Source organism: Scyliorhinus canicula, chromosome 15 (assembly GCF_902713615.1).
Source record: "Scyliorhinus canicula chromosome 15, sScyCan1.1, whole genome shotgun sequence".
NCBI classification, from domain to species: Eukaryota; Metazoa; Chordata; class Chondrichthyes; order Carcharhiniformes; family Scyliorhinidae; genus Scyliorhinus; species Scyliorhinus canicula.
This window is the reverse complement of record NC_052160.1, coordinates 716,279-742,137: the sequence shown is the minus strand read 5'-3', so window position 1 is coordinate 742,137 and position 25,859 is coordinate 716,279. Positions and strand designations below refer to the sequence as shown.

At 45.5% G+C, this 25,859-nt stretch overlaps 1 protein-coding gene across 1 annotated transcript in view; it reads left to right on the top strand.

Moving 5' to 3' along the window:
- The window catches only part of iqck (IQ motif containing K), a 132,035-nt gene that overhangs the window by 38,439 nt on the left and 67,737 nt on the right, over positions 1 to 25,859 (top strand). The window contains exons 3-5 of the mRNA XM_038819251.1: positions 9,600 to 9,744; positions 13,364 to 13,461; positions 21,308 to 21,360. Coding sequence (XP_038675179.1) covers positions 9,600 to 9,744; positions 13,364 to 13,461; positions 21,308 to 21,360 — 296 coding nt within the window. The remainder of the gene's footprint in view (positions 1 to 9,599; positions 9,745 to 13,363; positions 13,462 to 21,307; positions 21,361 to 25,859) is intronic.

Here is a 25,859-nt window from a genome sequence, read left to right as displayed (position 1 = left end):
GCAACCTTCAGAGATCTGTGGACATGAACCCCAAGATTTCTCTGTTCCTGCACATTCCTCAGAACCCTGTCATTGACCCTGTAATCCGCATTCAGATTTTTTCGACCAAAATGAATCATCTCGCACTTATCAGGGTTAAACTCCATCTGCCATTTTTCGGCCCAGCTCTGCAACCTATCAATGTCTCTTTGCAGCCTCCAACAGCCCTCCACCTCATCCACTACTCCACCAATCTTGGTGTCATCAGCAAATTAACTGACCCACCCTTCAGCCCCCTCCTCCAAGTCATTGATAAAAATCACAAACAGCAGAGGACCCAGCACTGATCCTTGTGGTACACCGCTGGTAACTGGTCTCCAGTCTGAAAATTTTCCATCTACCACCACCCTCTGTCTTCTATGTGATAGCCAGTTACTTATCCAATTGACCAAGTTTCCCTCTATCCCACACCTCCTTATTTTCTTCATAAGTCGACCATGGGGAACCTTATCAAACGCCTTACTAAAATCAATGTATATGACATCAACTGCTCTACCTTCATCTACACATTTTGTTACCTCCTCAAAGAATTCAATCAAATTTGTGAGGCAAGACTTACCCTTCACAAATCCGTGTTGAATATCCCGGTTTAAGCTGCATCTTTCCAAATGGTCATAAATCCTATCCTTCAGGACCTTTTCCAATAACTTACTGACCACCGAAGTAAGACTAACCGGCCTATAATTATCAGGGTCAATCCTATTCCCTTTCGTGAACAGAGGAACAACATTCGCTACTCTCCAGTCCTCTGCTACTGTCCCCGTGGACAGTGAGGACCCAAAGATCAAAACCAAAGGCTCTGCAATCTCATCCCTTGCCTCCCAAAGAATCTTTGGATATATCCCACCTGGCCCAGGGGACTTGTCGACCCTAAGGTTTTTCAAAATTGCTAATACATCCTTCCTCAAAACATCTACCTCCTCCAGCCTACCCGCCTGTAACACACTCTCATCCTCAAAAACATGGCCCCTCTCCTTGGTGAACACTGAAGAAAAGAATTATAAGACTAGCTAAGATGAAAAAGGAAGCATACATACCTACTTTCCCGATATTCCTCCAAAGCTTCACTAGTTTTAAGTCGCCTAGATCTTTCTAGGCGACTTAAAACTAGTGAAGCTTTGGAGGAATATCGGGAAAGTAGGACAAATCTCAAACGCGTAATAAAGATGGCTATAAAGGGTTATGAAATATCTTTGGCTAACAGGGTTAAGGAAAATCCCAAAGTCTTTTATTCATATATAAAGAGCAAGAGGGTAACTAGAGAAAGGATTGGCCCACTCAAAGACAAAAGGGGGAATTTATGCGTGGAGTCAAAGGAAATGGGTGAGATTCTTTTTTTTTAAATTAAAAAAAAAATAAATTTAGAGTACCCAATTAATTTTTTCCAATTAAGGGGCAATTTAGCGTGTTCAATCCACCTACCTTGCACATCTTTGGGTTGTGGGGGCGAAACCCACGCAAACACGGGGAGAATGTGCGAACTCCACACGGACAGTGACCCAGAGCCGGGATCGAACCTGGGACCTCAGCGCCGTGAGGCTGCAGTGCTAACACACTGAGCCACCGTGCTGCCCTAAAATGGGTGAGAGTCTTAATGAGTCTTTGCATCGGTATTCACCAAAGAGAGGGACATGACGGATGTTGAGGTTAGGGATGGATGTTTAAATACTCTAGGTCAAGTCGGCATAAGGAAGGGGGAAGTTTTGGGTATTTTAAAAGGCATTAAGGTGGACAAGTCACCAGGTCCGGATGGGATCTATCCCAGGTTACTGAGGGAAGCGAGGGACGAAATAGCTGGGGCCTTAACAGATATCTTTGCAGCATCCTTGAGCACGGGTGAGGTCCCGGAGGACTGGAGAATTGCTAATGTTGTCCCTTTGTTTAAAAAGGGTAGCAGGGATAATCCAGGGAGTTCTAGACCTGTGAGCTTGACGTCAGTGGTAGGCAAACTGTTGGAGAAGATACTGAGGGATAGGCTCTATTCACATTTGGAAGAAAATAGACTTATCAGTGATAGGCAGCATGGTTTTGTGCAGGCAAGTTCATGTCTTACAAACCTAATAGAATTCTTTGATGAAGTGACAAAGTTAATTGATGAGGGAAGGGCTGTAGATGTCATATACATGGACATTAGTAAGGCGTTTGATAAGGTTTTCCATGGCAGGTTGATGGAAAAAGTGAAGTCGCATGGGGTTCAGGGTGTACTAGCTAGATGGATAAAGAACTGGCTGGGCAACAGGAGAAAATGGAGAACTGTGACCAGTGGTGTTCCACAGGGATCCGTGCTGGGACCACTGTTGTTTGTGATATACATAAATGATCTGGAGGAAGATACAGGTGATCTGATTAGCAAGTTTGCAGATGATACTAAGATTCGTGGAGTTGCAGATAGCGGGGAGGACTGTCAGAGAATACAGCAAAATATAGATAGATTGGAGAGTTGGGCAGAGAAATGGCAAATGGAGTTCAATCCAGGAAAATGCGAGGTGGTGCATTTTGGAAGATCCAATTCAAGAGTGGACTATACGGTCAATGGAAGAGTCCTGGGGAAAATTGATGTACAGAGAGATCTGGGAGTTCAGGTCCATTGTACCCTGAAGGTGGCAACGCAAGTCAATAGAGTGGTCAAGAAGGCATACAGCATGCTTGCCTTCATCGGACGGGGCATTGAGTCCAAGAGTCGGCAGGTCATGTTACAGTTGTATAGGACTTTGGTTAGGCCACATTTGGAATACTGCGTGCAGTTCTTGTGTCCCTGATAACACCCCCCCCCCCCCCCCCCGTTACACTATCCATTCACATCGACACACATAATTACAACTGGCCTCTCACGGCATGCGCCTGGTGGGCAGATCCGCTGGAGAAGCTTTCACCCTGGGCTTAAGCCTACTGGGAAATATGGCCAAGTTAAAGGTGACACTATGGCCTGGTGGATATTCATAAAGGAACCAGCAAAGTGAAGACACCAGCAAAGCCTGATGGTTGAAAGGCTAACTCCTCACCATAAACTGAAGGGTCTGCAGTGAAAAACAGGATGTGTAGTCAGGAAGTGAGAACAGGGGCTGATTGGAGGATGGCTGTGGCCATGCCTTGGACACAGGCATCTGTGTGTAGTGTTCCTGAGAGAATTACACCCCTTGAGTGAGTCACAACTCTGAACATTCGTGAGCGGAAAGGAAGTGATTGATTAGTGCTGTATTATGAGGACATGAATTGAAGCATGAGACCAGTGCCAGCGAGATTTGTGTAAGGAGGCAAAGAGATTTTCATCAGCGAAATCTTGAAGAACAACATCGCAGAAGGAAGAAGTCACAATCTTCCAATTTATAGAAGATATAGTCTGATCCCCTTTTGTGCCTGGCCAACTGCAATTGGGTCGTGACGTTCTCCACATGTCCACCACTAAAGGTTAGGTAATTACTAACGGTTTCAACTGTGCTTGTGAACTTGTAGTGGTAACAAAGGAAGATAGAATCATTTATGTGCTTTTGAAAGAGTGTATGATACAAGCTCTCTGTAGTCGTGATAAGCATTATATTGTGTTCAATAAAGAAGTGATTTGATTCAAAGTTAAATTTGACTGGAGTATGGTTCTTGGTCAACAGAGCTTAGTAAGAAGTCTCCTTCATCAGGAGCAGTGCTCCGAAAACTTGTCATTTCAAATAAACCTGTTGGACTTTAACCTGGTGTTGTGAGACTTCTTACTGTGCTCACCCCTGTCCAACGCCGACACCTCCACATCAACAGAGTTGAGGTGAGTGCTTAGCTCGAAGGGTGGGGGGCTGGCAGAAGAAATAGCCTGGCACAGCCCCTGGCATGGTGCCCTGGCACTTCCCCTGGCATGGTGCCCTGGCACTGCCCCTGGCATGGTGCCCTGGCACTGCCCCTGGCATGGTGCCCTGGCACTGCCCCTGGCATGGTGCCCTGGCACAGCCCCTGGCATGGTGCCCTGGCACTGCCCCTGGCATGGTGCCCTGGCACTGCCCCTGGCATGGTGCCCTGGCACTGCCCCTGGCATGGTGCCCTGGCACTGCCCCTGGCATGGTGCCCTGGCACTGCCCCTGGCATGGTGCCCTGGCACTGCCCCTGGCATGGTGCCCTGGCACTGCCCCTGGCATGGTGCCCTGGCACAGCCCATAAATGGGGACACAGTGCTGGGCTGTGAGGTTGAATGGGGAAGATAGTGTGGGGGGTATTTGTCTATTTATACTTTTTTGTATTAGGGTGGCCTTTAAAAACAGGCTCCGATCTTTAAAAACATAGTTGCTGGCAGGGCTCCGGCAACGTGACGTCATGGGATCTGCCCCTCCCAATTTATTTTACAAATTGCAAACAATACAGCAGAGAAAAGTGCCGTTGGAGCTGGCCGCATCTTCCCGTCCACTGCAATATAGCAGAAAACACTTTCTCAACCTGCTATGCTGTCCTCTGTGATTTGTCCACGGAAGCGATAGAACAATGTATTTTTAAAAATATATTTATTGAGATTTTACATTTTAAAGAATTATTTTTTTAAATCGAGTACCCAATAATTTTTTTCCAATTAAGGGGCAATTTCGCGTGGCCAATCCTCCTACCCTGCTCATCTTTAGGTTGTGGGGTTGAGACCCACACAGACACGGGGAGAATGTGCAAACTCCACACGGACAGTGACCCAGGGCCAGGATCGAACCCGGGCCCTCGGTGCCGCGAGGCAGCAGTGCTAACCACTGCGCCACCATGCCGCCCCATTTTAAAGAATTATGCAACAAAGTTACAAAATCAAACATCCCCATGAGTAGGAAGAAGAAAAAAAATCCTTAATATACATGAATACAGAATGGAACAGGAGAATTGCATCAAAGTTGACTCAATATAATCATTCAACAGGGTTAGGTACTGATACCGCCCACCAGAGACCAGTTAGACAGAATAAAATCATAACATGATGAGACAAAACGTGCCCCCCCCCCCCAACGGCCCACAGGCCCACAATCACCACGGAAAATCATGATGAGTCTCTTGCACCAGAGTCAGATGCACAAGCATGCATCCCCCTCAACTCCAGCACCAACCCACCGCAGCCTGTCGTCTGATACCCATGTGGAAATCAAGAACGGAGTAATTCTCACAAAGACAAAAGAAAATGTACGAAACCACAGTCCGAAGGGGAGTTAGGGCCACACATTCCAACTGAACCCCAATCCAGGCCCGAGACAACCAAAATCATTCCAGACAAATGTAAAGAGAAGACCGGCAATAACACATTCAGAGTACGATCAATCCGACAGGGTCTCCTCGAGAGAATGAAATGAAAATGAAAATCGCTTATTGTCACAAGTAGGCTTCAAATGAAGTTACTGTGAAAAGCCCCTAGTCGCCACATTCCGGCGCCTGTTCGGGGAGGTTGGTGCGGGAATTGAACCGTGCTGCTGGCCTGCCTTGGTCTGCTTTCAAAGCCAGCGATTTAGCCCTGTGCTAAACAGCCCCTCCTCAACAACCTCAACAGGGAAGGGAAGAAAAGACAACATGGGAATTGGAGACAAATGGCCACCCGCATTTTGTACCCATTCATGAAGAGAGAGAGACCGAGACGGGAGAAAGAAAAATAAAAAAATAAATCTGCCCAGGCCATCACAGGATAAAGACCTGCGGTGGGATTCTCCATGCCTGAGACAGGATTCGTGGACTTCAACAACAGAAAAAGTGCCGCTGCACCAGGACCGATTCAGCTATCGTTAAGGGGCTAGCACCGGCACCACGTGGAACACAATCGATTCCAATGAGTAACGGTGCGGGATTCACTGGGTCCGTGATTGACCATCAGGAGGCTGACAAGCTGCAGCTGCATATACACATTTCACTCCCTACACACCCTTATCCCAGCTAATTAGATTACACTGGAGTGCACTCATCCCGCTGATGGGTCGGCTAGGGCCAGAGAGCACATGGCGGGGGGGGGGGGGGTGCCCTGAGGGGGGGGGGGGGGTGCCCTGAGGGGACACCGATATGACCCGTCGCCCTAAGTTTACAGTGCGCAGTCAGCGGCGTGCAAAGCCACATGGCTGACTTGCAGGCCACGGCAATGGTGTTCCGTGCCCATACACCCCACAGCCCACCTCCCGCCCCACCCCCTGCGCTACTCACCCCGGCCCTGGCAGAAGCCCCCCCCGGTCAGCGGCACAACTGTCAGCAACCTATGGCGATGTTGGACACTGTCTGTATCCGCTCACTCTCCCTCAGTAGCCGCCACACCAGTTTCACGATTTTTAAATGCACAAGTGAACCGTGCCTCGGCCTATCGGACAGGCGGAGAATCGCGGAGGCCCCGGAGAATACTCACAGCGCCCAGGTTTGATTCCCGGCTTGGGTCACTGTCTGTGTGGAGTCTGCACGTTCTCCCTGTGTCTGCGTGGGTTTCCTCCGGGTGCTCCGGTTTCCTCCTACAAGTTCCAAAAAACGTGCTTGTTAGGTGAATTGGACATTCTGAATTCTCCCTCAGTGTACCTGAACAGGCGCCGAAATGTGGCGACTAGGGGCTTTTCACAGGAATTTCATTGCAGTGTTAATGTAAGCCTACTTGTGACAATAAAGATTATTATTAAAGATTATTATTAATGGTATGCCAATGGTGTTTACTGTAAGTGTGGAATGGAACACTGATGCCGCTGTCCAGATGACGAAGAATTGCAATTTGATGTGAAACCACGATTTTGGCATTAAAACCAGTTCTCTGCCCAATCGCGTTTCCCGATTCTGGGGTGAATCCCTCCCAAGTATTCTTAAATTCAGGAGGGGGCAGGGGGATCGTCAATCTAAGTCAGAACTGAACTAACTCTACCCACCCCTCTCCCTCGCTCCAGCCACACTCAGCCTTCCCCAAAAGGAGTGAAACTCATGCAAATCACATTCCTCATAATTGACTCAATATGATTCCGATCGATCAGGATAATCAACGGTACCAGTATCACGCTCACATTTCACATCTCCCTGCAGAGAAAAGACATCAACAAATAATTAACAACATGATTAACAGGGAGTAATGTCCAGGATTACAGAATTACCGCAGGGTAAATTGCAGGATAAAGACACCTTTCATGTTGCACGAGAAGATGAAGGAAAAGGCAGGATCAATGAGCACTCTTCAGAACTTCTCAAGGATTCCAATGATCAAAGCACAGAACGGTATCCTTTCACCATGCTGTCTCTCCAACACCCAGGAGGTCCACAGCCTCGCCCCCATCTGGGGTGGGTGGGGGGGGTATGACTCATTGGGCTGGTCACTTCCCACCCCTCACAACAAGCATCGAGAACAGGATAATAAAGGACCAGTGATCGGCGGGCAGACCCACCCTTGACCTCGAAGACCGAATATGTTGTGCTCCACCAAACCAGGTGCACCCAGCCTCCAGATCAGGATGGCAGCCAATCTTTGTACTCAACATCAAAAGGGAACTCGCCTCCCTCCCTCTCGCCAGGGATCGGGCTCAGGGACACACCCTGCACAGCCTCCCTCTCCCGAACCATCAGAATAAACAATACGTCGTGCAGCGAGAGTTTGACAGCACGAAGGCGGGACCTCACCAGGGAAAAATGCTCTTTTGAGTGCAAGAACCTTATCGTTGATCCAGCAGAGGGCAGTAGAGCGGAGCTGCTGATTGGCTGTTGCGGGGAAAATTTGCATCAGTGCATTGTGGTCACCGTATCTTGAAGGTGGTTTGTGGAGGAGCTGTTGTCAAGTGACATTTAAACCCCAAACACTTCCTCAGTGTTTCCCTTCCTACCTTCTCCTCTAACCAAAAAATTATAATCACTGTAAGGATCCCAGCCGTGTAAAGATAAAGAGGGAGACTTGAGAGCAGGGGGCTGAAGGTGGGTCAGTAAATTTGCTGATGACACCAAGATTAGGGGAGTAGTGGATGAGGTGGAGGGCTGTTGTCGGCTGCAAAGAGACATTGATAGGATGCAGAGCTGGGCCGCAAAATGGCAGATGGAGTTTAACCCTGATAAGTGCGAGGTGATTCATTTTGGTAGAAAAAATTTGAATGCGGATTACAGGGTCGACGGCAGGGTTCTGAGGAATGTGCAGGAACAGAGAGATCTTGGGGTTCATGTCCACAGATCTCTGAAGGTTGCCACTCAAGTGGATAGAGCCGTGAAGAAGGCTTATAGTTTGTTAGCGTTTATTAACAGGGGGCTTGAGTTTAAGAGCCACGGGGTTATGCTGTAACTATACATGACCTTGGTGAGACCACATTTGGAGTAGTGTGTGCAGTTCTGGTCACCTCATTATAGGAAGGATGTGGAAGCATTGGAAAGGGTGCAAAGGAGATTTACCAGGATGCTGCCTGGTTTGCAGGGTAGGTCTTACGAGGAAAGGTTGAGGGAGCTAGGGCTTTTCTCTTTGGAGCGGAGGAGGATGAGAGGCGATTTAATAGAGATTTATAAGATGATGAGGGGGATAGAGAGAGTGGACGCTCAGAGAGTATTTCCTCGGATGGATGTAGCTGTTACAAGGGGGCATAACTATAAGATTCAGGGTGGGAGATATAGGAGGGATGTCCGAGGTAGGTTCTTTACTCAGAGAGTGGTTAGGGTGTGGAATGGACTGCCTGCTGTGATAGTGGAGTCGGACACTTTGGGAACTTTCAAGCGGTTATTGGATACGTACATGGAGCACACCAGAATGACAGGGCGTGGGATAGTTTGATCTTGGTTTCGGACAATGCTCGGCACAACATCGAGGGCCGAAGGGCCTGGTTTGTGCTGTACTGTTGTATGTTCTATGTTCGTGCACCTACACTACTATCATAAAAAATACCCAACAATTCTTAAAACAGACCTTAGTGACCTGCATCGCAGAGCTGAGATCATCAACCAAGACGACAACTTCAATGGCGGCCATCCTGCGATGCACACACGCCGCCAAGACAAGAGCCTGCTCAAACAGCAACTCCGACACTGCACGCGGGGCCCCACCCAGCACACGCTGATTGCCGTGAACAAATAAGGATTTTAACATTTTATCTTGGCTCTTCGTCACAAAGACCGCTCAGGAACCTCCAGGAACATGCCACACACCATGAAACCCAGAAAAAGACTAATATGAAGTGTGTACCAGGGTGAAATGACAGATTAAAGGACGAGCCACAGCTCGAAGAAACACGACCGCTTTTCTAGTCTCATTGACATAATTGAAGTTCGCCATCCCTGGTATTTTTCTGATAGATCCTCTGAATTCTCTCGAAGATATTTACATTCTTCCTAAAACCTGGTGCCCAGAAATGGACATGACATGTCCACTGAGCCCTAACTGAAGATTTTCGAAAGGTTTAGTATACATTCCTTTTGTATTATACTTTATGTCTCTATTTATAAAGCTAAAGACCTGTCCCTTTATTAAACAATTTCTCTCTCTCCCCCTCTCTCATGCACTTGCTTTATCCCTTGCAGATGCATTCTCTCTCAGCCCCCCATTGTGTGTGTGCCGCTCTCATCTCTTCTTATTCCCCTCCTTTCTGCTTCATGAAGTAAAAATGAGGGGCAAGCTGTTAACAAACTGCATTGTTTCCAATCTCCAGCTTTCAGTGGATACGTCAGTGGTAGAAAACTTCAATGCTGCATATTCGCATCCAGCACTTTTAGGTTATGCGGTGGTTCAGAAGCCTCCTCCTCCTGCAAGTCCGCCGTCTCCTCCACCTACCCCACCACCTGATCAAAAAACATGTAAGTTAAAAGTTGTACAATACAGATCTGTGCATGTGTATTGTTTCCAACTTTGATAGCTCTTTAATCAAAGGGAAAATTTAATTTAAGAAACTTAATTCAAGTTATTTATAGCATAATTTAATTGATTGAGCCTTTTGTGCAGTTATTACAAAGCTGTTATTGTTCTGAGATTGTACTGATTTCCTTTTTTGATCTAACCTTCAAAAAGTCCCCTTGCATATCATGCATGATAAATATTTTGAAGGTACAATCATTACACTTAATGGAAAGATGGATGAGCAATATAAAGAATATTTACAGAGGAACATGCATAGAAAATAGAAGCAGAAGGGAGGCCATTCGTCCCTTCAAGCCTGCTGCACCATTCTTTATGGCTGATCATCAAGGTCAATACCCTGATCCCGCCTTATCTCAATATCCCCTGATCCCTTTAGCCCCAAGAGCTATAAACTCTTTCCTGAAATTTTGTTCATACTTTCATAAGTATCCAAATAGGCAACAAATTTTATTTGGATTTATTTCCCCTTCAACTGTTTTAAATTGCTTTTTGAAGATTTTGGTTAGAGTACTTTAGCTAACAATGGATTCCCTGTTTCATCTAGATTATTTTACCCTCAAGAATATGTGATACTATTTTTTGAAATTTTGATTACTGCATCTGTCTTTTCTGTTTATTTAAAAATCTTGCACATGGCATGTGGTTCTTGTTCACTGTGTTACTCTCTGTAACAATAATGTTATTGTCAGCATTCACAATGAAAACTCCCTTGGTAAGTATTATTATAAATGGGGAAATACCATCTAAACATTTTCAAGCTTGTGTGCTGTCAAGGCCCAGGAACCTTGGCCATCTGCCTGGAGGTGACCCCCTGACAAGAGACCAGAGGCCCAGTGTTCCAGGCAGATCTTGAGGCATGAGGCTTGAGCATTTCCCTTCCACAATGGAGGTTCTGCTGCTTATTCCATTTCTTTTCAAATTTAACATTTTTCAAAAATGCAGACTGGGTGCATGTGTTCTCCCTGTCTCTTCCTGTATTGCAGGCTGCTGCTCCTTCTGTATTTGAGGGTGTCCGATTAGACCTCCAGCTCGAAGAGCCCAGCCACCTCCCTTATTTGGACAGCAAGCTCCCTCCCATTCAACCACATCTAACCATGAATTGGCCCATTCGAGGAATGTCACTGCCAGGGTTCCCATAAGGTGCGTGGTCGTGACAATCCATTTCACCCTGACATTGGGATCCCAATCAGAACCCTGCCCCGTATGTAAAGATTATTGTTTGCCAGGGAACTATTTAAGCCACTAAATACTTTTTGAAAACATTGTTTAAAATTAGCTTCTAAACAAAATAAATAGCTAGCAAATGCCAAATTTCCCAAAACATGATTAAATTTGTCCGTCAACATATCTCCCAAAGGAGAGACTAATTGTAACTTTTACCCATAATGGGACAGAATAGACATACCCTTTCACCTACCTCCACCTTGGTTCAAATGCTGCCTGCCTTCCTATTTTACATTTGGAATTTCTCAACATTTACCCAAAATGTAAGAATAGGCATTTGGTGGCCTTTGTTCTAAACTTTCACCAGTGTCCAAGCTCCTCGACACCCTGTGACCCATTATTCTTAAAACTCCTGCGCAGTTTGAAATCAAGTATGTGTGGACAATAATTGGCGTATGATTGATGACCCCTTATATTACAGCCTGCTAATGCCCAGCGGCTGGGCATACATATTAACGTATAAGTAAAGGTGTACAAAGGCTACTGTACCTCCTGGAACTGTACTCCATTTGAAGTCATTGATTTCAGGAGTGAAGGAGGCAAAGCATGGTAGCACAGTGGTTAGCACAATTGCTTCACAGCTCCAGGGTCCAGGGTTCGATTCCCGCCTGGGTCACTGTCTGTGCGGAGTCTGCACATTCTCCCAGTGTCTGCGTGGGTTTCCTCCAGGTGCTCTGGTTTCCTCCCACAGTCCAAAGATGTGCAGGGTAGGTGGATTGGCCATGCTAAATTGCCGTTAGTGTCCAAAAAATTGCCCTTAGTGTTGGTTGAGTGAGGTTACTGGGTTAGGGTGGTGTGGGCTTGGGTGGGGTGCTCTTTCCAAGAGCTGGTGCAGACTTGATGGGCCAAATGGCCTCCTACACTGTAAATGCTATGAAATGGAAGATAAAGGGGTTGGGGTGGGAAGTGTTCACGTGTCAAATGGTCTTGGACAACTGGTAGAATGGTCTTGGTGGGTGGTACACACGAGTCCTCATGCGGCGCCTCCTTGCCACCTCCTCCTCCTCGGCCTGTTGCGCGGCCGGTCCTCCAGCCTGTGCAGCCGCCACCTGCCCCTGTGCAGCCCTTCCTCTGCAGCTTGTTCCTTTGCTGCCTGCTTTGAAGGTGCCTGCTCCGCTGCTGCAACTTCTCCCTCCTCGCTGAGCGGCCCCCGCTCACGAGGCCATGGGGCATTTCGCAGAGCTGCGACCATCACCAGGGCGGCCACCATTGCTGGTTGAACGCCAAACACCTTTGTCTGCAGGGGATGAAAGGCCAACATGTTAGCATGGTGCATACTTCCGTGTCCAACCAGGTACCATGGATTACATGGTGGTCCTGGTTGGCTGTGCGGGTTCCGCCCACGCATGTATCCTCCTCACACTCGCACCCCGGCCCTGTTGGTGTTCGGCTCCGTCGGTGCCCCCAGTCCTAGTGCCCGTCCCTGCTGCCTGGGGTACCATTGGCAGGCACTGCCCTCAATGGGGGTTGCCATGGGTGTAGCCCTGGGTGGTCCCTGCTGGGTGGTGGCCGGCTGGGTGGGGAGTTTGGGACCGGGTGTGGCGGGGTGTGGGGTGCGGGGGGGTGTGCACCCATACGGCCAATGTCAATGTGTAGAACCAGGACCTGAGGTGGGTGGTCATTGGCTGTGTAGCAAGAGGGCTGCCGTAATGGCAGTCGGTATCCTGTGGGGGGGGCACCCCGGCTACTGGGCCTGTTCCGCTCCTCCCCCAGCCCTGGCAGGGGGCCCCCTACCCCAGCCTGCCTATGTTTAGGCCTGCAGCCCCCAATCACTCTACTCCTTTTCCTACCTCCTCTCTCTCTCTTTCTCTCTCTCTCTCTCTCTCTCGCGCTCAGCAGCCATGACGCCAGGTTCATGATTTTTGAGACCACAAGTGAACCACGCCATCGGGAACTCGGCCCATTGGAGGCGCTGAATCGCGGAGGCCCTGGAGCATAGGGTGTCAGGCCCCCTGGTGATGTGCCAACTGTACGTTCAGCCCACGCGGCGAGCGACACATTTACGCCATTTCTGGGGTCCCAGAGCATCCTGATTTTGCGCCAAGCCGGCGCCTACCCTGATTTTGGCGTTGGAAGCTATTCTCCGCCCAATCGCATTTTGCGATTTTGCCGTCGGCAGGCAGAGAATCCCGCCCCAGATTCGTGTTTGTGCGTGAAATCAGTCCTGGAGTAAAGTATCCTTTCTTCACAGTTTTACAAATTGTCAAAAAGTGATTGGGGTTCTTGTACAGTATCCTAGCTAATGCTGTGATCTGCTCCAGGATCGTAATCAGATTATCAAGAATATCAGATTCATTTTTGTGATTTTAATTTTCTTTCTGCTCTTTTGCAAAGGTTCTCCAAAGCAGTATTTGGAACACTACATATTTCCTGTACTTCTCCCAGGCCTGTTTGAAACTCTCACACAAGCTAAAATTGAGAAATGTTTTGAGGTCAGTGACTTTTATCAGTTTAAAATTTTCAGGCAATTTTCATTTGTAAGACCAATATTTTAGTTGATATTATAATTTGATCTTTCTCATCTTGTTTTTCAAATATTTTATCAGGGTGGACAATGGCATGCTTCCATTACTGCACAATAATAACTGGTTAAGAGTGTGTGTGAGTGATGCAGGTAATTTTCCCCACACCCATAGTGCTATGCCCGTGGTCAACATCTCTTTTGTGTCAGAAATCAACAGAGCTTTGAATCTCAAGTTCAAATCCTAACTATGGTACAGCAAATCAGGTCCTCCTTGCTGGCTGTGACCTGTCTCCAACAGTTGTTTCAGCTTTATCTTCTTTTCAAACTTTATTTTATACGTATAAGCATGCTAATTTCATAGCTTCATGTTGGATGTAAATACTATTTTCCATTTGTAGGCCCATATTCTAGTTCCCTGGTTCACTGTTTCAACTTTGAGTCAGTGTCAACCCATCAGATACGATGGGTAAAATAAATCTCGTTCCTTTTTGTCACCATGACCATTCCCTTTTTATCGTTCAGCAAATTTAGGTCTGCTCCCCTCCCAACTCTCCATTCAACGCTGATGGGTACTTAATTCACATTTTACCCCAATCCACATTCTTGACCTCTCTCTGTGCGGTGGGATTTGGAGGTTGACTTCCACTCAACTCCTGCCAATAGCGGGTACAATTAAAACGCAATGAGAGAGGTTAAGCAGTTTTATTTCTCTCCTTGCTTCCAACGAAACCACTGGCTTGAATTAGAATTGGCAAAATGTAATAATGCAAATAAAATGGAGTTACTGGCATTTTGGGCACACTAATTAATATACCATCATGTGATACTCGTGATTAAGTAGTTCAACTGATATAATACAATAATAATATAACAATTTTTATTGTCACAAGTCAGCTTACATTAACACTGCAATGAAGTTACTGTGAAAAGCCCCTAGTCGCCACATTCCAGCGCCTGTTCGGGTACACGGAGGAGCTGGTTTAGCTCACCAGGCTAAATCGCTGGCTTTTAAAGCAGGCCAGCAGCACGGTTCGATTCCCGTACCAGCCTTCCTGGACAGGCGCCGGAATGTGGCGACTAGGGGCTTTTCACAGTAACTTCATTGAAGCCTACTCGTGACAAGCGATTTTCATTTTTCAATTCAGAATGTCCAATTCACCTAACAGCACGTCTTTCAGGACTTGTGGGAGGATACAGAAGCACACAGAGGAAACACATGCAGACACGGGGAGAGCATGCAGACTCTGCACAGTGACCCAAGGCGGGAATCAAATATGGGACCCTGCCGCTGTGAAACACCAGTGCTAACCACTGTGTTACCGTGCAAACTGATGTCTACACGTCAACATTTCTAATAAACTTAGTGTCCCCAAGTAAAACTGTATAATTGTTAATCTTTATAAATTAAACTTTCAATGAAATCAAATTTTAAAGTGGCTAACCAACAAAAGTCAAGCTGTTTTCAGTTTCACACCGACTGGTCATTGGCCGGAATTCTTCGCTGCTGTTTGCCGGCAGCCGGATTCTCTGGCCCCCCCAGCAGTGCACCCCCGCCTGTGGGTTTCCCAGCGCTGTGGCATGGCTTCAGTGGGAGCTTCCATTGTCAGCGGAGAGTGCAGAGAATTCCACCACTAGCAAACAGCGTGCCGTCTCCCGCCGCCCGGAAGCACTCCGGTGGGACGCCGGAGAATCCCACCCATTATCTTTAACAACTACAAAGTATTTGAAATGAAAAAATGAAAATCGCTTATTGTCACGAGTAGGCTTCAATGAAGTTACTGTGAAAAGCCCCTAGTCGCCACATTCCGGCGCCTATCCGGGGAGGCTGTTACGGGAATCGAACCGTGCTGCTGGCTTGCCTTGGTCTGCTTTCAAAGCCTGCGATTTAGCCCAGTGTGCTAAACAGCCCCTGTTTAGTGGTTCTGCTGTGTTTCTAAACTCTTGTGCTTATGTAATTGTTTCCATTTCACTGTTATCCAAGTGAGATATCTGAAAGAACAATGCACATTGTACAGATATTTCCTCTGTTTTCCTTCATTGCCACTTTACTTTTCCAAATGAACAAAAAGTTTCCAATTTACAAGTTCACATTCAAGCTCATAAATTACTTTGCTTATCACAGAAATATTCAATAGAGGTGACTTCCTTTGTTATTTCCCTCAATGTTTTTGCATAGTTTTGTGTTGTTGAGCAAATAAAGTTCACAGTGAATTGACATCTTCCTCGACATTCTTTTTCATGGGAGGTCAGAAGTCAAAATGAAGCTCCCACATGTTTGGTAGTGAAACCCAGTTTGATTCAAGCCAAGGCCTGAAGGCCCCATTCCCCATTCACACTGAAAATTAATTATCAATCTGCCATCGTTTTCTGGTGACATGTTAATGTGCTCTGTATTATACGTTTTCTGATCTCCATTGAACACCGGCAACAGCCCGGGCATTGACCGCATCCCAAAACAAAAGCAAAATGCTGCAGACGCTGGAAATCTGAAATAAAACAGGGTATTCTGGAAAACCTCAGCAGGCCTGACAACAGCTGTAGAGAGAGAAATAGGTCATGTGACTCTTCAGAGAGATGTAGAAATGTGATGGATTTTATGCTGTTGAAATGTGGGGGGGGGCGGGGAGAGGGATGGAGCAGGTGCACGAGCTAGAAGGTCCAGGGTAGGTTGGAGCTCGGGAGACAAGAAATGACAAAGATATCATGGATACAAGAGAAAGAGAGTGGTAATGATATGTTAAAGACTACAATGTTCCAGTGTAGCTCAAGGCAAGCTGGAGGAACAGCTCCTCATCGTCCGATGAGGCATTTTGCTGCCTTCTGGGCTCAACCTTGAGTTCAACAACTTCAGACATGAACTCTGACCTCCATCTTGATTTTTTACCCTGCCCTCTGCTCTCTCCCCCTCCTACCAGGTGTCAGTCTGTATTTTGTTTTCATGTTTGCTTTCAGAAAGCACTAACCCTTGTTCTGCTATTAACACTCACTGCTACTTTGCTTTCAGACAGTTTGACAGTTTTATCCCACTATTAACACTTGCTTTAGTCTTTAACACTATCATGGCTGCTCCCTTTGGCTTGAGTCCATGAAGTCTTTTTCATTTAATTGCTCCTGAACCCCAACCTATCTTTGACCTCTGTTTAGTGCCATCCACTCCACCTTTGTCCTGTTTTTCAACAGAAAGGATGTCCCGAAGCATGGTACATGGCGAGACCATGCAGATGCTGTAACAACGGATGAACGGACATTGCGCGACAATCGCCAGGCAGGAATGTTCCCTTCCAGTCGCGGAACACTTCAGCAGTCAAGGGCATTCAGCCTCTGATCTTCGGGTAACCATTCTCCAAGGCGGCCTTCAGGACGCGCGACAACGTAGAATCGCCGAGCAGAAACTTATAGCCAAGTTCCCCACACATGAGTACGGCCTCAACCGAGACCTTGGATTCGTATCGCATTACATTCACCCTCCACCATCTGGCCTGGACTTGCAAAATACTACCAACTGTCCTGGCTTGAAACAATTCACATCTCTTTAACCTGTGATTATCCCTCTCTCCAGTTGCTCTGTCTGGACCTGTAAAGACTTAATTACCTGCAAAGACTCACATTCAAAGTATCGTCTTGCATCTTTGACTTTGTCTATATATATGTTCTTGGAACCTATCTCTTCATTCCCGGAGGAAGGAGCAGTGCTCTGAAAGCTAGTGATTCAAAACAAACCTGTTGGACTTTAACCTGGTGTTGTAAGACTTCTTACTGTTCTCACCCCAGTCCATCGCCGGCATCTCCACATCCTGTTTTTCAACAGCATAAAACACATCACATTTCTACCTCTCTTCACCTCTGAAGAGTCACACAGACGAGTAATGTTAACTCTGTTTCACTTCACAGGTGCTGCCGACCTGCTGAGATTTTTAAGCATTTTCTGTTTTAATTCCACTCCCAGTAAACTTTCATTTCCACAATGCTGATTCTAATGCCATTCCCTTGTCAAGAAAACCTGTCAGGGAAACCTGAGGAATTCTAATATTGTTCTGTTAGTCATATTTTTAAACTGCTGGGGTTTGTGAGTGGTGATTAACGCAAGGGTCAGAGTGACTGTGTGAACCTAAACTCTTGGTTTGATATGGTAATGAACTTCAGATAGATACTTACAGAACAGGAATAGATTTGAATGGGTTGTTGTGATTCAAAGGAAAAGATATGCAAGGTGTGGAAGAAAGGCGTCATAGATAAAGTATGGACAGAACGAGTTTACTTTTCCTTTAAATTCTGAAAGCTAAATTAGAGAGATAAAGTTAATCAATTCTGGGAGAGAGCAGTTCTAAATAAACAGGGTGAGATAATGGAGAGATCAAAGAGAAAGAACGTATTTAAAGAGATACTGAAATCTAATAAGGGATTGTTTTAGATCTCAGCACACAGCAGCAAGCAGTGTGAACCAGGCCTAAAATGAAAAGCCAGCTCCTATTAAACTCAGAAGGCACAAAAGGGAGAATTAAAGGCACAGTGTGATAAAAATGACTTTACTTTCATAGATCTTAAAATCTATATGGTGTTGCTCAATACATGGAGAAGGTTAGCTCTGAAGGTAGTTAAATTAAGATTGTTTGGAATTGTTTTTAAAGTATTTGTACTGTGTGAAGCCATTGTCATATTTAAGTGTGATTACATTTTATTTTATTGTTTTTCCTATTTTTTAATAAACATTTACTTTTGTATAAAATCATCGGAAGTAGTTGGGTATCATTTCAGGATTTAAAAACCTTGCCTCTTACTATACAAATGAAATGGCAGTTGTTTCAAGTTTCTCTTCTGGGATTTGACCACCTCAGCATTTAAAATTAGCTGTGCCTTTAATCCCTGACCACTTGATTATCCTGAACCAGATCATGCAAAGCCTCCGTGTTCCTTTTGGCCTAGAACCGATCAGCAAGTCTCTCATCCTGTCCATCCTCAGGACTGTTTAGTTCCACTTCTGCAGCATTGCCTGGTTACATCACTACTTTTCCCCTCTGCTGCAGGATAACGTTGTTTTATACTTTCATATATTCAATGTCCCCAGAGCTGAAGAGAGGTAAAAATGTAGTGTTTTATGTGTTAGGAGGAGATGCAGGCATAACATGGGCTTTTCAACCTTGAAAAAAGCATCTGAAATGATTGTACTATATATATATAGAATAGTCAAGGGTATGAAATTACTTTTAAAATAAATTGCAAGAATAGAACCAAGGAGTAAAGTTTAAACTGGTAAAAGACAAATGCAGGATCTGATGTTAAGATGGTCCTTTTCATGCGAGAGTGATGAATGAATGGAATGGACTTCTGGACAGATTAATAAAAGCAAAATCCTGGAACAATTTTAACCAATGTTGATACCACAACCTAGTGGACTGCATTCTTGAACCGCTGCAGTGTATGTGCTGTAGATACACCCGGCCACAGTGATTAATGTTCTATGGCAGCTTGACATAACTGAGCGGCTTGCTATGCTTTTTCAAAGGTTGTTAAGCGTCAACTAATAGACCAAACCATGTAAGGAATAAGATTTTGTAACCTGAAGGACAAAAGTGAACCAGGGGTTTTTAATGATAATTAATGTTCACTTTAATGAGCTTAGTATCTTATTTCAGATTTGAGACGGTGTCCACCTGGACCGATCCTGGACCAGTGTTTTCGCGGAAAGGATAAATAGGGTGGTCACAAGGACTTTCAACTAGCACATGGGGGACCTGGGGGGAGGGTGGGGTGAGGGTAACTCAACACAGTTCCAAAAACAAGAAACAGGGCAGAGAGTAATGGAATAGTCAGGACCTTAACTTTAAGAACTGCAGCCAAAAATGAGCAGGTTAGGCAGATTGGTTATCAGTTGCCCCTCAGTGTCCAAAACATTCCGTTAGGTGGGGCTACTGGGCTAAGGGTGGGGGCCTAACCCTAGGTACCATTTCAGAGGGTTGGTGCAGACTCAATGAGCCGAATGGTCTCCTTCTGTACTGTAGTGATCCTATGATTCTAATGGTAAAACTATATCACATCCACAGGTTCCCCATTATCCACGTTGTTGGTTACATCCTCAAAGAACTCCAGCAAATTTTTCAGCATGACTTAACCTTCATAAAACTATGCTGACAACGGTGGATTGAGCTTTGTATTTCCAAATGTTCAGTCATCTCCTCCTTCACGATTGATTCCGGCAACTTCCCCAACACAGAGCTCAAGCTAACTGATCTATAGTTTCCTATCTTGCCCTTCCCCCTTTTTGAATAGGAGAGGGACATTAGTGTGTTTCCAATACACTGAGACCTTTCCAGAATCCAGGGAATTTAGAAATATCATAACCAATGCATCCACTATCTCTGCTGTCACCTTTTTTTTTATTCGTTCATGGGACATGGGTATTGCAGGCTGTGCCAGCATTTATTGCCCATCCCTAATTGCCCTCGAAGGTCTGGAGTCAAATATCGGCCAGACCAGGTAAGAACGGCAGATTTCTTCCCTAAAGGACATTAATGAACCCGATGGGCTTTTACGACAATCGACATTGTTTCATGGTCATCATTAGACTTTTAATTCCAGATTTGTATTGAATTCAAATTTCACCATCTGAAGTGGCAGGATTTGAACCTGGGATCCCAGAGTACGCGAGGTCTCTGGATTACTAGTTCAGTGATAATACCACCACGCCACCACCTCCCCCTTTAATACCCTAGAGTGCATGCCATCAGGTCCCGGAGTCTTATCTGCCTTTAGTCCCTTCGTTTATTCAATACCTTCTTCCCAGTGATGGTTATTGCACCAAGTTCCTCTGCATTAACTGCTGTTCTTGGAAAATTTTTATAATCCTCTACCATGAAGACAGAGTTCCTACAGTGCAGAAGGAGGCCACTTGGCCCATTGAGTCTGCAGTGATCCCCTGAAATAGCACTCTATCTCGGGCCCACGCCCCACCCTGTCCTCGTAACCCCACCTAATCTTCACATCTTTGGACACTAAGGGGGAAATTTAGCATGGTCAATCTACCTAACCTGCACATCTTTGGACTGTGGGAGGAAACCAGAGCACCCGGAGGAAACCCACGCAGACACTGGGAGAACGTGCAGATTCCACACACACACAGTCACCCAAGGCTGGAATGGAACCCGGGTCCCTGGGGCTGTGAGGCAGCAATGCTGACCACTGTGCCACGTTGCCACATGGATGGGACATGGGAAGTATGTGGGTTATGAAGAAGTGCTGGAGGTGTGGGCTAGAGAGCTGTTTCATGTTCTATTTTTTAAAAACCTCAATGCAGTACCAGAGCACTGAGGCAGGTCTTGCATCCAGCCCATCTCTGCACCTGGCAGCTTCTGGATTCATTCTGGTGTCGCCTGGCCTGACATCCGGATACCCCACCACACCAGAATGAAAATCCCAACTTCTGCAGGACTTTCTCCTGGATCAGGTTTGAGGAGCCAGGGAATGTCCCGCACCCTTGACCCAGGAGTGAAAGTTCAGACCCTGGAATCTGTTTGTATTCCTTTCGGAGAAACCAATGAAATCAAATTCCTTTTTTATTTTCAATTGACTTTCATTTGTCACACATCGGTATGCTCTCAATTGTTAAAATACAGGCAATAGCTTCTGAGATGAAAATTGACAGTAAAATCCCTCAATAAAAATTAAATAATTTCTACATTAATGGATAAAGGGGCTACCGGTTTTCTCTTCATCAAGATAATTATAATTTCTTGACTGGGTTGAGGTATATAATCATTTAACATGTGTTTCTTTCTAGTCAATTGATTTTGCTATCTTGCATTTCCTTTTCTTTGCAGAGAAAACAGACTAAGTTCAATGCTTGTGACTTCCTGTCAGAATGGTTATACAAGTAAGTTTCTTGTCAGTTGCAGCTCTCGTTCAATTTATTTAGTATTATAGATGGGAACAACCTCAGCAACTAAGTGGCGCACAAGGCAGAATTTAATCTGATTCCATAGCAGGTTTTACCTGGAACAGTTCTCTAGCCTGTCTCCTGAAACATACAGCTTGAGGGGCGCCACTCCACGCCAAACATAAGAACTAGGAGCAGGAGTCGGCCATCTGGCCCCTCGAGCCTGCTCTGCCATTCAATGAGATTATGGCTGATCTTTTGTGGACTCAGCTCCACTTTCCGGCCCGAACACCATAACCCTTAATCCCTTTATTCTTCAAAAAACTATCTATCTTTACCTTAAAAAAATTTAATGAAGGAGCCTCAACTGCTTCACTGGGCAGGAATTCCATAGATTCACAACCCTTTGGGTGAAGAAGTTCCTCCTAAACTCAGTCCTAAATCTACTTCCCCTTATTTTGAGGCTATGCCCCCTAGTTCTGCTTTCACCCAACCAGTGGAAACAACCTGCCCGCATCTATCCTATCTATTCCCTTCATAATTTTAAATGTTTCAATAAGATCCCCCCTCATCCTTCTAAATTCCAACGAGTACAGTCCCAGTCTACTCAACCTCTCCTCATAATCCAACCCCTTCAGCTCTGGGATTAACCTAGTGAATCTCCTCTGCACATCCTCCAACGCCAGTATGTCCTTTCTCAGGTAAGGAGACCAAAACTGAGCACAGTACTCCAGGTGTGGCCTCACTAACACCTTATACAATTGCACCATAAGCTCCCTAGCTTTAAACTCTATCCCTCTAGCAATGAAGAATAAAATTCCATTTGCCTTCTTAATCACCTGTTGCACCTGTAAACCAACTTTTTGCGACTCATGCACTAGCACACCCCGGGATCTCTACACAGCAGCATGTTTTAATATTTTATCATTTAAATAAGAAACCCTTTTGCTGTTATTTCTACCAAAATTGATTACCTCACATTTGTCAACATTGTATTCCATCTGCCAGACCCTAGCCCATTCACTTAACTTATCCAAATCCCTCTGCAGACTTCCAGTATCCTCTGCACTTTTCGCTTTACCACTCATCTTAATGTCGTCTGCAAACTTGGACACATTGCCCTTGGTCCCCAACTCCAAATCATCTATGTAAATTGTGAACAATTGTGGGCCCAACACTGATCCCTGAGGGACACCACTAGCTACTGATTGCCAACCAGGGAAACACCCATTAATCCCCACTCTTTGCTTTCTGTTAATTAACCAATCCTCTATCCATGCTACTACTTACCCTTAATGCCATGCATCTTTATCTTATGCAGCAACCTTTTGTGTGGCAACCTTGTCAAAGACTTCTGGGAATCCAGCTATACCAGATCCATTGGCTCCCTGTTATCTACCGCTCTGGTAATGTCCTCAAAAAATTCCACTAAATTAGTTAGGCATGACCTGCCCTTTATGAACCCATGCTGCGTCTGCCCAATGGGACAATTTCCATCGAGATGCCTCGCTATTTCTTCCTTGATGATAGATTCCAGCATCTTCCCTACTACCGAAGTTAAGCTCACTGGCCTGTAATTACCCGCTTTCTGCCTACCTCCTTTTTTAAACAGTGGTGTCACGTTTGCTAATTTCCAATCCAGCGGGACCACCCCAGAGTCTAGTGAATTTTGGTAAATCATCATTTGCAATTTCCCTAGCCATCTCTTTTAGCACTCTGGGATGCATTCCATCAGGGCCAGGAGACTTGTCTACCTTGTTTCTCGTTCTGGGTGAGTGTGCTTAACACTCAATTTGGCTCTGTTTCGTTACTTAGCTCTGGAGTCGCCAGGTATCGTTAAGATAACGCCACAAGTTTCAAGGTCAAGTTCAAAGCAATAAAACCATACACCAATTAGTAAGTTCAAACAACTGAGTTTATTATAATCAATTATAATACTACCCATGCACACGCTAAGATGATTAAACTATTCCTACCACTAAATAAACCAATACTTATCTCAAAGGGAACTGCCGGATCAGGGGACAAGGCCTCTTGCTCTGCTCTGGTCTGCAGACTTCAGGTTGGTACGGGATAAAAAGGGGTCAGGAGTGTCTATCTCTGGTAGCGATCGTTGTGAGACACTTACTTGCTGGCGGCTGCTGTCCCAAACCTCTCCTCTCTCTCGTTCAAGGTCTTCTTTGGCAAAAGCTGGTCGAGATGCTGGTCCAGAGAGGAGGGCTGGTTAAGAAGGGCGAACTAAGTGTGGGACCTGTCTTTTATAGGTCCTAGGGCTTCGCGCCCTTTTGGGCGGACCCTTTACCTGCTGGGAATCGATTGGGTCTCTTCCTAATCGATTTGTTTGAATCCCCCAATACTGAGGCTGTCCCTCGGTTGCTGGGCGGGCCTTCAGGTGCTTTGTTATCGAACCCCGCTGGTGCCGGGGTGTCTGGTTTCCCATACACTGTTGCAATCACTTCTCTATTTGTGTCCATTGTCCCTGGGATCGTTCCATTACTATGTTAACTATCCTGGAGATTGCCTCATTAGTATGCGGAATGATCGTTTCGGTGCAGTCTGCTCTCTTTGCAGACAGAATACACATTGGCTTGGTGCAGCCTGATTGTTCTGTAAACATTGTCCATTTTAACCTGCAAGCTTTGCGTTCCTCCATTTTGTATTTAGGGAATGGCCAACTTCGGTGGCTACAACCTTTAGCCCCATTAGCTTGCCCATCACTACCTCCTTAGTGATAACAATCATCTCAAGGTCCTCACCTGTCATAGCCTCATTTCTATCAGTCACTGGCATGTTATTTGTGTCTTCCACTGTGAACACCGACCCAAAAAACCTGTTCAGTTCCTCAGCCATTTCCTCATCTCCCATTATTAAATCTCCCTTCTCATCCTCTAAAGGACCAATATTTACCTTAGCCACTCTTTTTTGTTTTATATATTTGCAGAAACTTTTACTATCTGTTTTTATATTCTGAGCAAGTTTACTCTCATAATCTATCTTACTCTTCTTTGTAGCTTTTTTAATAGCTTTCTGTTGCCCCCTAAAGATTTCCCAGTCCTCTAGTCTCCCACTAATCTTTGCCACTTTGTATGCTTTTTCCCTCAATTTGATACTCTCCCCTATTTCCTTAGATATCCACAGTCGATTTTCCCTCTTTCTACCGTCCTTCCTTTTTGTTGATATAAACCTTTGCTGAGCACTGTGAAAAATCGCTTGGAAGGTTCTCCACTGTTCCTCAACTGTTTTACCATGAAGTCTTTGCTCCCAGTCTACCTTAGCTAGCTCTTCTCTCATCCCATTGTAATCTCCTTTGTTTAAGCACAAAACACTAGTATTTGATTTTACCTTCTCACCCTCCATCTGTATTTCAATTTCCACCATATTGTGATCACTCCTTCCGAGAGGATCCCTAACCATGAGATCATTAATCAATCCTGTCTCATTACACAGGACCAGATCTAGGGCCGCTTGTTCCCTCGTAGGTTCCATTGCATACTGTTCTAGGAAACTATCGCGGATACATTCTATAAACTCCTCAAGGCTGCCTTGACCGACCTCGTTAAACAATCGACATGTAAATTAAAATCCCCCATGATAACTGCTGTACCATTTCTACATGCATCAGTTATTTCTATGTTTATTGCCCACCCCACCATAATGTTATTATTTGATGGCCTAAAGACTACTCCTATCAGTGATTTTTTTTGCCTTACTATTCCTGATTTCCACCCAAATGGATTCAACCTTATCCTCCATAGCACCGATGTCATCCTTTACTATTGCCGGATGCCATCCTTAAATAACAGAGCTACACCACCTCCCTGACCATGCACTCTGTCCTTCCGAATAGTTTTATACTCTCGGATATTTAACTCCCAGTCGTGACCATCCTTTAACCATGTGTCAGTAATGGCCACTAAACCATTGTCATCCACGATGATTTGCTCCATCAAATCATTTACCTTATTCCGAATACTACGAGCATTCAGGTAAAGAACACTTATGTTGGCTTTTATACCTATGTTTTGAATCTTAACACCTCGATCAGTAACCTCTCCTAAATTATATTTCCTCTTAACTTTTCTCCTAATTTTCCTTGTCGTTGAACCCATATCTTCATGTAACAACCTGCCACGTCGCTTACCATTTATGTCTTTACTTCCCGTTTTATTCCTTTTAGTATTACTGGGCTTAGTCACTGAGCTCCCCTCAGTCACTGTGCCTTGTACTGTCGCCCTTTTTGATATTTGACTATGGCTTCTCTGCCTTACACTTTCCCCCTTAATGCCTTTTGTTCCTGTCCCTGTTTTACTACCTTCCGACTTCCTGCATTGGTTCCCATCCCCCTGCCACATTAGTTTAAGCCCTCTCCAACAGCTCTAGCAAACACCCCCCCCAGAACATCGGTTCCAGTCCTGCCCAGATGCAGACCGTCCGGTTTGTACTGGTCCCACCTCCCCAGATCGGTTCCAATGCCCCAGGAATTTGAATCCCTCCCT